A 12,365-nucleotide genomic window follows, 5' to 3' on the forward strand; every position below is an offset into this window, starting at 1 on the left:
TCTACGTGTTAGCTTTTACAGAGCCTACTCTGAATGAAAATTGTCATTTCATATGTTTTATACATGGTTATACTTTTTTGCCACACAGAACTGTATGTATCCATGGGTTTTAAATAGTGTCAGAAAGAAGGATCTTGTTTACCCTATGGCAAGAATACCCTCCCCGACACTGCTCAGTAACCACAGGCAGCAACATACCTGAAAAGCCCAGCAGCTGAGAGAAGGACCTAGATGGACTCAGTATGACACAAAGACACTGATAAACACAGCCAAATCAGCCCGAGGAGTACACAATATAAATGCTTTATTGCTAGCACAGAGGTTTCTTTTTAAGTAAATTAAAAGAAATAAATCTTCATTTTCACATTCTATATTGCAGTTCAAAGGTAACTAGCTGGTTAATGGATATGTTCACTGGGACACAGGCTACAGGAGGAGAGCATGACATTCACACGAAAGAACTCAAAATGTGGCATCTCTCAAGGCATCCGGCCACTGTCCTTTGTCAATAACAGCAAGTAGAGATTTCTTTAAAACATCATGAATAGACAAGGGTTATAAATAGAAAAACCGGTATGGTTAGAAAGCAGAAAACCATTAAATACAGAAGGCTATATATGTGTTGCCCATATTTCATATACTCTAGGTTATGTTTGGTACTTTTAAATAAATGATCTTCATCTAGGTTAGAGAATGAATTGGATTCAGCAGCTGGAAAGAGGCAAAAAGGAAAGGAATCTGACACTGCCCGTGTCAAATGGAGCAGAAGAGGAGTACACGGCTGGGAGGAAAGGGGGCCGGCCTGCTTCACGCTTCCCCCTTGGGAGGCCAAGAGGCAAGAATGGTGTGTGGGTGAGCCACGTGTGTGACAAGTGGTGCTCTGGTGGAGTGTGGCAATCGCAGCACACTGGAACTCTATGAATGGAGAAGGAAACCTCCGGGCCTGGCCAGATTTTCCAAGGTTCCTGCCAGTGGATGGAGGGCACGGGAGGCCACAGTAACACCCACAGCACTGGGACCAGCAGGTGGCGCGTGCTGGGGACTGGGGGGAGCAGAAGAAGCTACAGATTCCAACTGCAGAGATACTTCACTTGATGTGAATTGTCAGCAGTACTGGAAAGGGAGTTATTTCTACAAAGCACCCAGCATTACCTTTTTCCAAATTCTCAAACCTGCTCAGATCACTTTTTGGTTGATTTTAAAGACAAGCTTTGGAAAAGATTTTATCGATCTATGAAAAACAACCCACCCCCTGACCTATTCCAGAATAATCAAGAAGGAATCAAATGCACAGATGTGTGCACGTGTGTGTGCACGTGCGCACACACACCTCTGTCTCTCACACACCCTCACCACGCAGGGAGTTCCGAGGCTGTGAACTACACACAATGCTCTCTGGAGCTGCATCTCCCCATCTCTCACACATGTTGTTCGTGGATGTAAGAAAGCCAGACTGGGTCAGGAATATCCCCAGTTCTTTCTCCTTAGTACATCTGCAGGGTACCAGCTCCTGGCATTTTTCAGTCTGGTCTGGCTCTAACTAAAACCATTTCATGTTTTGCTTTGAAGAAATGGATAACATGAAACGGTAATTTGGCTGCAAAACCTTGGAAAATTGTTCCCGGCCCAAACATCTGCCCCAAATGAGCTCAGCTGAGATCCCCTTGGAGGAGCGGGAGGGGTGCGTGAGCAGGGAGAGCCTGGAAGGGGGAAATGAAGACAATGGAAAGGCTACCTTTGCTCACCAGCAAAGTCGTTTGTGACAGAAGGCATCAAACAGTACAGCTCCCTCACTCAGCCCCTCGCCCCAGCAAGAAACCCCGCTGTGCCCCACGGCTACTCCTCGTGCCTTTATCCCACCTTCCCCAATATTTGGTGTCGTTAAGGTGACCCTCACAGACTGCCGAGGAACCACACCCAGCCGGTTTGCTTTCAGTATGCAGCGAACGGACTGGCCTACATTTTGTCATTTAAGTCGTTAAATAAGGACTGAATATCAAGTTTGGATTCCTGAGATCTGGGCCCCACAGGGAAAGCAGAGGGGGAGAGTCGTGCAGGCTGGCCTTCACCTTCCTTCTTGGCCATCTTAAGAGTTCTTCTGGGGGATCTTTACTGTCACAGTCTTAACTTCAGAGTACTCTCGCAAACCAAATTCTCCCCTGAAAAACAGAAAAGGGTTGTATCAGGTACCAGAGCCCCAGACAGCCCGACACAGGCTTTCCTCTTCAAAAACCCCATTCCAACCACTGGACACCCAGGATGTGTCTGTACTCTAATGGCTCTCTCCTAGAGGTCTAGTCCACTTTCACTGAAAGAAAACCAGAAGGGTCCTTTCAGCTTGGTATTCTACATTCCTTCTCACTGGTCCTTAGGTTTAATGAGTGGAAACAAATACCCAAAGGCCTACCACGGAAGAGTACAAGTCACCTGCAATGCCTTAACAACAGAATTCTGAATAAATACTGCCCGCGGCCCCCACAGAGTCAGGGGAAGGAATCAGGAAATCAAAATAATTGACTGAAAAGGAATTGGGAAGTGTTAGTAAGCTGTCTCCCAAGACTCCCCTTTGGCTACGTCCCCTCCTGGCTCATGGTACCCTCTGGGATCTTGGTCATGGACCAGGGGTTGTCTACCATCTGCTGAACACACAGTTTCCTGCACTATTACTATGGGGCAGCACCGTGCTGGGCTGGGGGAAAGAGAAACTGAAACATTGGTCCCAGCCTCTGAAGAGCCCGCAGGCGGTCGGGCCTGAGAGGGAGGGCTGGGAGCCAGGTTACCCGTCTAGGTGGCCACAGGAGACACAGCCCCTCCAACCACTGCTTTAAGGATGCCGGGTGTAGAAAAGCCTCATGGTTACGATGCTCCTTTTCTTCACCTCTCTTCTCCAGTTCCTTCTCATTTTTGCCTCTTTTTAATTGCCTTTTTTTCTTTTCTCTATTTCTTTGTGATATCAAGCATGTGCCCTTAATTTTTTCTGTAAAATACTTAAACTTTTTTTCCTTCTTTTCTTTTTAAAGTCACTCCTCTGTGAAGCTTCTCCTCAGGTTCTCAGCAGAAGGGGCGTCCCTTCTCCTCTGCATTCAGAGCACCTTGTACCCCCTCTACCACAGCACTGTCACATCGGGAGGGACAGTGGGGGCTGCTTGAGCACCTCTGTCTCTCCCACCAACCTGTATCTTACTGATCTTGCTTTCTGTCCTCCCCCAAACCTAGTGTATGGCCTACAGCATCAGGCTCAAACAAGGCCCTTGATAACTGTGGGAGGAAGGAAGGGGGACAGGCTTCTTCCCGTTCCCTCTTCCCTAGTTCTACCCTGACAGACCATCTGTGCCAGAAAAAAACATTTAAAAAAAGAATACTTAAGAGACATATTTGAATAAGGATTAAGAAAGGCTGTTTTTAGAAACAGCCTTACATAAAAGGTACAAAGTTACTGTAACTGGGCTTTACAGTGAAGACCTGCTGTAAAGGATTCATTCTGCTTCCCTGACCCTACATGAGGCTCCCCTCGCTTTACCAGCAGCTCCTCTGAGCACCAGGGCACCTGAGCTGTCATGCCCACCTCCTCCCCCCACAGCCCCTGGGACAGCAGAGGCTCGGCACCGAGCCGCTCTCTCATCTGCACTGGCCATCCTGCTTGCAGGAATGAGAAGAATAAACTTGGGACTGCCCCACTCAGTACATGGTTCCCTTGTTGGCTCCATCCAGGCTGTCTCTTTATTACTGGCTCAGCCCTGGCTCTTGCTGGACTTTTTCCTGCCCTTGGGCAACTGTGCATGTGTCTCTTCATCACAGACATCATCTGCCTCCTGTTTGAAGTGTGGCGACTCCCCTCTTGTTCCCTTGCTTGTGCACGCACTTGGGGCAGACCCTAAACCACTTCCCTCCCACTCAGATCTCTAACTAGGTTGTGAGAAACGTAAGAAAGTCTACAGAGCCAGAAACCTTCCTTTTGAGTATGACTGTCAGATCCCAAATCCCTGGGTGCTCAAAGCAATGGAAAATCCTGCTGGACTGGAGGTGCTTCTCTCTCAGGGCCCAGGCAGCCATCTGCTGCATGGCCTGCACACAGCCTGCTCCGAGACAGAGGAGTGGACTCAAATCTGCCATAAAAGGAGATACTGCCCATGGGGCCAGGCCTCAGGGAAAGCCAGTGAGAGGTCTCAGAGCAGTGTGTGGAGCAGAACACCGAGGGTGGGGGCCAGCAGACAGGAGTGCCAACTCGGCCCTGCACTCACTGGCTGTATGACTCCAGCCGACTCTGTCCTTCCTCTGGGCACCCAGTCCTCTCTCTGACATTATTTCCTGAACCTGAGTACCAGCCATGAAGCTTGCTTAAATTGTAAGCTCCTGACCAGCCCCCATGGAAGACTCTGTCCCAGTAGGTCTGGGGAGGAGCCCAAAAGACCATGAGATGGGTGGATATTGAGCCCACCCTTTGAGCAACACTGCTGTAAGGTCTCTGAAAGCTCTGATGTTTGGATTCTTCAGCTATTTCACCATCTCATTCCAGGGTCTTTCTCTCAAATCTACTTAAATTTTTCTTAATCCAGTTAAATTCTGTGGCACATACAGTTCCACCGCTGAGGAAGAAGCCCACTGCTGCACAAAAGGCAAACGTATTGTTACTGACATGCCTCAATCTCTTTGTACGGTCCCCTTTCCAGCTGGGCCATGTGTCAGGGCACAGCACATTTAGAAGCCTGTATTCCTGCTTCTGGGCCAGACTAGGTTATATTCCCAAAGATGAAACAAACTCGGCATACATAAAGGTGTAAGATGTTAAATGCTGGTATCTCAGCTAGCCATTTTAGGAAATCACTCAGACTCACTCATAAAACAAACAGGGACTTTTGCTTAGGGTGTATGATTCCCTGCCCTTTTCTTCGGCTTACAGCAGCATTTCGCAGAGCAGGTCCCCAGACCACCTACACCAGAATCATTCCAGAAGCTTGTTAAAAATGCCAATCCTGGGCCCTAGCCCAGATCTACTAAATCAGAATCTCTGCGAGTGGATCGCCAGCCAGGCACACTTCGCAAGCCCCCCTCCCAGCCTGCAGGTGACCGTCTGTGCACACGCACGCGGTGCGCACACACAGGCGCGGAGCACCCAGACAGCACTTCTCATACTCAAGGCACATGTCCTTAGTTCCTAAGATGCTGAGGTTCACAGCTTTCTTCCCATCCCCTAGGTTTGTGACACATATTTACAGCTTGGGCTCTGTCTCAGGAGAGCTTAAACGAGACAGAAAAGGATGGGAAGACTGCAATAGATGGAATCAGCTGGACAAGCAGAACTGAGAGAAACTCAGCCCAAGTCTGACCCTGGGAATTAGAGGCCAGCCCATCAGCTAACCTGTAGAGGGCAGCCCTCTCCACAGCTCTCTGTGGGGGAGCACTCAGGGACTCGGACAGCCCTCTTTGGAGGTGGGCAAGGAGATGTCAGGGACCAAACCTGCATGGAGCCTGCAGGCCATGAGATAAACAATTCTGTCCAGGTAGAAGGCTAAGCAGCATTTCTGGGGCTGCATTAAATGAGAAGAAGAGTGGGGGACCAGGACAGGGCAGGTTCTTTTATTTGAAGCATTTCCTACCACTCAGGGTCATTTAAGGCATGGAAGACAAAACATCATCTGGGGGCAAACAGGGACAAAGACTCATACTGCAATTTAGATAGATGAAGCGAGTCTCATCAAACAGCACTGTTTACAGACTGTTTTTTAATGGCACTGGGAAGGCCAAATCACTATCAGTGCCCACGATCCAAGTCGAGGGGCCACCATTCTGTGTGGCTCTGAGACAGCCAAACTGTCTCCTGGACCTTCCTTCCAGGCAACGGCGATGTTTCTGACAGGAAGAGAGTGCACCTGAACAATGTCACGAGCCCGAATCCTGGTAGGAGGCTTGCCCGTGATGACTGTCCAGGGCTAGCCTGAGATGAGAAACCATCAGCCAGCAATTGTTTATTACAAGTGTACTTTACGCCCACGATACATCCTGTTAATGATCTGTAATCGCCAATGTGAGCAGCATTCCCAAAGCCGGCGATGGCCCCAACATTCCAGAGACTGGGAGCGTGCAAACATAGGGGCAGGAAATGAAATAAGTTGATGCACCTTGAAAAGTGGAAGCAGAAAGTTAAGGCCATGTGCAAGTTAAGAAGAGATACTTAGAGTACATGAAGACTTTATAAAAGCTGAAGGAATACTCACAACTTAGCAAAAAGGATCAAGATTGGGTATGGGTTCTGGCTAGAAAGCCAGTGGGAGGTACTGAAGGCCAGAAACAAAGGTTCAAGCAAGAGCAGTTTCTTCCTGGTGTTACCACAATCAGAAAGTAAGCTCATGACACTAGCTGAAATTTAGGAAAAATTCTGCCACGTTCCTCAAGTAATACATTTACTGAGAAAAAGAAGGATCGCCTACACAACAGTCATTTACTTGATCAATAATGATGATAGTAGTTCACATTTTCTGAAGGCTTGCCAGACACCCTGATGCATGTTTTGCATACCTGATTCTAACATTTAATTCTCACAGCAACCCTGTGGGGTCAGTACTATAATTATTCCCATTTTATAGATGAGGAAGCTGAGGCTTAGTGAGATTAAGTGATTTGTCCAAGGCTGCACAGGTATTAAGCAGTAAAGCCAGGGTATGTATCTGTGCAGTGTGATTCTAGAAACTCTGCTCTTAGACTCCAAGCTAACCCTACTTCATGGTTTAATGGCTCCAGACTAGAAATTACCAGCTACAGTATCTGAAGATATAAATCCCCTGTGCTAGTCATGGGTTCACTGCACTTCCCCCCAAACACCATACTTATTTCTCCCACAGTGTCTTTGCTCACTGCTACCTTGTTTTGCCCATCAACCATGAAAAACTATTTCTCTCTCTTCATCTATTCAACTGTTCCTCTCCTTTAAAAACGAATTCAAATCCCTGTAAAAGATCACGTCTAAAGGTTTCCTGGACTTCTCCAGCTCACAACGATCTCTATCACCCCTGAATTCCTCTATCACTTCACAGGCTTTTCTGGAATTCTTTTGATTCTTTCAATGTTGTGTATTTCATTTATGCAACAACATTTTAAGTAATTTAATGAGTTGCAGCTTCCCCCACAGACCAAGCAACATGCTTTGCACAAAGTATGTGTTCAATACTTGTTAGCAGATTAATTGTGAACTAAGCATTTGTTCAAAAAAGGATGCATTCAGTAATGTCAGAGGGAACGGGCATGGAAGATGTTTCCTCTTATGAGTCACAGGATTTAGAAAACACAGATCCAGCTCCTTCCAAAATGACGGAAAATGGAAGTTTTGAGGATGAGGGGAAGCTCAGGAAGACCCTAGCTACCATTTATTCTCTGAAAGCGATTCTAAATATCCATTTATACATGAAGCTGCAAATGCAATCCTCCTAGTATTCCTCTGCCACAGTCCCATTTTTCAGGTCCTTAGCATTATAAGAGGGTGACCCAGCTCTGATTCTGACCTGGAAGAGTCCTTATACCTGATTCCCATGCTTCCTTGGTCATGGAAACTAAGCCACTAAAATTTAGGTTCAAAGCTCAGATCTGCCACTTACTGGCTGTGTGACTTGGGCAAGCTACTTAACCACTCCAACCCTAAGTTCCTCATCTGAACCACCTGTAAGATAAAGATAAATGTATCTATCCCACAGCATCATTGTGAAGAGCAAATGAGACAATGTTAGGTAAGAAGGCAGAATAAAGCCATATGCAGAGCAGGCATTTAATTAATACCTATTACTGTTATTGCAAAATCCTTGTAATGGGTCATCTTCCTGCAATCTCTGCCAAAACATCCTCTAAACACCAAGAATGTTGGCCTTAAAAAACTCTGGTATCTCCTCAGCTCCCAGAGTATGCCCTTTACAGCCCTTTGAGACTGGGTTTAAAGCAACCTCTCCACTTGTATCTTCAGCAAGTCCCCTCCATGTATCCTGTGCCCTAGCTTTGCAGCCCCAGACCCAAAGATCCTGTAAGCACTCAGCAGGTGACAGTGAGTGAACTGGGTGTGTGTAAAACTAACAACCACCAATATCCAGTTTCCAGAAGCAGGAGTGATGGTGAATAGGGCCAACTACAGAGCTCACAGTTGCAGCAATTTTGCTATAGGGGAATGAAAATAAGCAAGAAATCTAGATTTTATGGAAAGCCTCCTCCTCATTTTTGAATGTCAGGTAAACATTTTTAAACATTATCAGTGAAAAAAAAAAAAAAACCGAAACATTTCTCTAGGACGGATTTATCCCTGGATGGGCAGTTAGCGACCTCTGCTTTAAACACATCAAACTCTGCTTTGTGTCTGGACTACTCCATATTTGCTGTGCCTTCATGCCTTTGTTCTTGCTATCCCTCTGCCTGGAATGCCTGCTCCTAAGAAACTGAAATGCTATTTCCTCTGTGAAGTCTTCCGTAACTCTCATCAGGTAAAATTAATGGATTTTCCCTCTTACTTAACAAGATATTTGACATACTTGTATAACAGCACCTATTACATGGAATTATTTGAATTTTTCTCCATTCCCACTTAAGGTAAGGGTATTATTGTGTTTTATTCATCTTTGTAATGTGTGCTGTACTTACAGATGTATGTTTTCAACAAAGTGTTTGTTTAGTGAATGGAGGAGAATAAGAGAAGTCACTGATGCCGTGAGTACCCCTCTGTGTTGCTATTCACAACACTATTTTTCTTCAGGCACCAGCAAACCTTGGACACTTACATTTCTCTCCCATTTCCAGACATCTTGAATCCCCCAAAGGGGCTCTGGGCATTTAAGGCATTGTAACAATTGATCCTGAAAGAAGAAAACACGGTACTGTTAGTGTGAATTCTGCTTACACAGAAATAATCCCACTGGCATGATATTTCTTTTACAAGTTCTATATTTAATTTCTTTTTATCACATGAAAATTTTATAATTTAAGATTTACTTTGATTTCCTGATCTAGCCAATAGGAAGTGTCCCTTCTCAGGGTGACGTCTTCCATCTCCCCCATCCTGCCAGAGCATATGTTCTGATTTCACACAGGCTCTGCAGAATCACAAGCGCCCACCCCCCACCCCCCGCCCCCGCCTATGGAATGTGTTATGGCCCGAACGAGACTGACTCTGATCTTACCAAACAGTCCCAGCTTGCATTGCAGAAGACACCGTGAGGGCTTTGTTGATGTCGTTAGTAAAGACAGCTGCTACAAGTCCAAAGTCTGAGTTATTGGCTCTTTCGATAACTTCATCCATAGTCTTAAACCTCAAAATTTCCTGAACGGGGCCAAAGATCTGCAATGAAATAGGTTGACCCAACATGGCTGCTTGGCCATCCTTTCACCTCTTTTCCATATTTCAAGGCAAGTTTATTCTGCCTTCATCATTTAAATCAGTGGTCCCCAACCTTTTTGGCACCAGGGACCGGTTTAGTGGAAGACAATTTTTCCATGGATGGGGTAGCGGGGCGCAGGGGGATGGTTCAGGCAGTGATGTGAGCAATGGGAAGCAGCAGATGGAGCTTTGCGCCCTGGCTCACCGCTCACCTCCTGCTGTGCGGCCCGGTTCCTAACAGGCCACGGACTGCCGCTGGTCCACGACCAGGGGGTTGGGGACTGCTGATTTAAATAATGTTTAAGTTTAGCAGAACATAACTGTAAAAATATCCCAAATTTTCCCAGAATAAGATTACATAAGTCTACCCTTAGAGTTTAACTCCTCCACTCCCCTGCCCCGCCGGGCGTCACTTGATTCCACAGCGTATTCTAAAGCTGCGTTCTCCATGAGTCCCCAGGCACTGCTCCCGAAGTGAGAACTACTGCTCTGGACTGCTGGCTGACCTGCAACTGGTCCTCTCTGGCAGGAGCGTGAGGATGCTTAGGTGCTTTCTCTTTCCTAGTTAACAGCCTAATGACCCACATTTGGGAGAACTGAACTGTTGTCAGTGTATTACTGAGACCAGGGATTGGCTCTTAACGATCATTTTGTTGGCTAATAATAATTGCCCTCATAAAACACATCACCCTGGCCTCCATCTAGCTTGCTTGCCTCTTTGTCTAACTTTTTTCTTGAAACGGAGATTTTCATAGCATGTTTATTGCTATTGTACAATGTATATAAAATACAAAGAACTAAATCTCTAACACTGTCTCCTAGAAATGCGCTGGAAGCCGTCCCAAGGAAGATGTGGCTGCTGTTAAAATCTACATGATACCTCCTCCTTGGCAATCCGCATGTCGTCGGTCACGTTGGAAAACACCGTGGGCTCGATGAAAAATCCCTTTCGGCCCAGCCCTTTGCCTCCACACTCCAGTTTGGCGCCCTCGGCCACACCGCTCTGGATGAGTTCCAGGATCTTGTTGTACTGTTTCTTATCAATCTACCAAAGAAAGTGTCTAATGACTCCAGGTAAAATCTTCCATGAAAATGGAAATATGCATATGCTCAAGAATCTCTCATTTGTGATTTTCTCCCAAAGCTTCATTATACCTCGTCAAATCATATGGAACTGCTGTTAATTAACCACTTTTGACCTATGAAAAAGGGCAATTATCTACGTTCAACCTAATACATCAAGAATTCCAGTAAATGTACTGCTCTGCTGATACTGCCCAATCATAAGTACCAGTTCAGGATTTAAGCAATGTTTCTAAATGATCTAGATACTGGCTAATTGATTATTCTCTCTTTACATAAATAAAAATTAACCTTATAAACAAATGAATACTGAGGTATATTTTTACAGAACTATTGTTATACCACCAGAGGAAAGGATTAAGTTTAAAGAGAGCTAGCACCCTAGTCCATAAAATGAGGTCATTCTTGCCCCCTGAAAGGCCCCAAGTTATAGAATTATCTCTCAATTATTATCGTAAATAAAATAAAAACCTACATTCACCTGAGTTTGAATGCTGTTAGAACTTCAACCCTCTCTCAAATGGCTCCCAAACTAAGGAGATGTTGTTTCTTATCAGGAAAACCCATGCTCTAGTGATCCAGGTGAGATCTAGTCTACATATTCCTTTAAAATTTCTCAGTTCAAAACCAGAGTTCCATCTGGAAATACACCTTGATGACCAGAGAGAACCTGCAGAGCTCAGGAGTGCAGCCTACACCTTTGTGACTCAGCCCTCCTCCTCCACCACAGTGCATGAGGTATTCAGGGTAAGAGAGAACCATATGGCAGGGGAGAAAGCAGACAGCTCTCCATTCCCTACACATTTACAAGCTACAAGTGATCTCCCTGGAGTAGGTTAGCTTGGTGAAGAGAATCCTTGGCAGCTGGTAAAAGGATGAATGGTTTCTGGGAATGAGAGATACCTGCCCTCCTTGAGTGTGGCACCCGTGGGGATGTCTTGAATCCAGCAGTTAAGGACTGGGACTGGGTTCTAGTCAAGATCCACCTTGCCATGCCTGGGTCCTTCTTTGGAGCCAAGAGACTCCAACTTACCCGCAAAGTTCAAGATATCCTTAAGGCAGTCCTAATCTCTTAGTTTTTTAGAGATAAAATTTAGAAACAGAAAGAGAAGCACAAGACATAAGCAAGCAATGCCTCACTCGCTACATTTCCAGCCATGAAGACAGATGAGGAAGAAGAGTGAGCAGGCAGCAGAGAAAGGAAAACGGTGCTTTGCTGGGTTCCACTGGAATGTCTGGTTTCTGTGCTTAGCAGAGGTTAAGCAAAGGGCACGTCTATGATTCCTCTACCTGGGGTCCCTGCTCGGTGGTGGGGTCGAAGGGACTCCCCACTACGCGCCTCTTGGCCCGCTCCACGCTCTTTCTCACAAACTCTTCATAGATGGACTCCTCCACAAAGATGCGAGACCCTGCAGTGCAGCACTGGCCTTGGTTGAAGAACACGCCCTGGTGAGCCTGCTCCACAGCATAGTCCACTGCGGGAGGAAACAGCCATGTTCTCAACACTGCTCCGCCTGCAGAGGGGCCCGTCTAGGGGGCCGACTCTCTTCCCTCCCCAAAGCCCCAGGCTGACATCGCGGTCACCGCACAGCAGCGCCGTGAGCAGCCCAGTGTAAAGCACTGGACTGAGAACACAACTTGGTTCTAGTTCTAATCAGACTCTGATTTATTGGCTGTATTAACTTGGACATCTTCACTTCTTGGTATCCCTTTCTTCTGTAAAAAGAGGGATGAGACCACATTATCTATAAAAGGAGTCTCCAATCCCAATAATCAAAGGGGCTGGGCAGATAATGTAATGGTAGTAAAGCAATGTGACAGAGACTCAGAAGGAAAGCACTACATTTGGCTGTTGCTATGCGTAAACACAGTCCAGGGCGGCCAGATTTCCAGTTTTAAGGAAAAACAGAAATCAATATTTTGTGTAAGACTTAGA

General features: G+C 46.1%; 1 protein-coding gene across 2 annotated transcripts in view; it reads right to left on the bottom strand.

The window, feature by feature from the left end:
* Positions 1-316: 316 nt before the first annotated feature.
* ALDH1A2 (aldehyde dehydrogenase 1 family member A2) overlaps positions 317-12,365 on the bottom strand; it is a 94,090-nt gene continuing 82,041 nt past the window's right edge. For both annotated transcript variants that reach the window (XM_057724807.1, XM_057724806.1), the window contains 5 exons: positions 11,720-11,904; positions 10,227-10,391; positions 9,150-9,307; positions 8,751-8,825; positions 317-2,159 (listed from right to left, as the gene is read on the bottom strand). In XM_057724807.1, the coding sequence (XP_057580790.1) occupies positions 2,087-2,159; positions 8,751-8,825; positions 9,150-9,307; positions 10,227-10,391; positions 11,720-11,904 (656 nt within the window). In that variant the 3' untranslated portion in view covers positions 317-2,086. The remainder of the gene's footprint in view (positions 2,160-8,750; positions 8,826-9,149; positions 9,308-10,226; positions 10,392-11,719; positions 11,905-12,365) is intronic.

Source organism: Hippopotamus amphibius, chromosome 2 (assembly GCF_030028045.1).
Source record: "Hippopotamus amphibius kiboko isolate mHipAmp2 chromosome 2, mHipAmp2.hap2, whole genome shotgun sequence".
Taxonomy (NCBI): Eukaryota; Metazoa; Chordata; class Mammalia; order Artiodactyla; family Hippopotamidae; genus Hippopotamus; species Hippopotamus amphibius.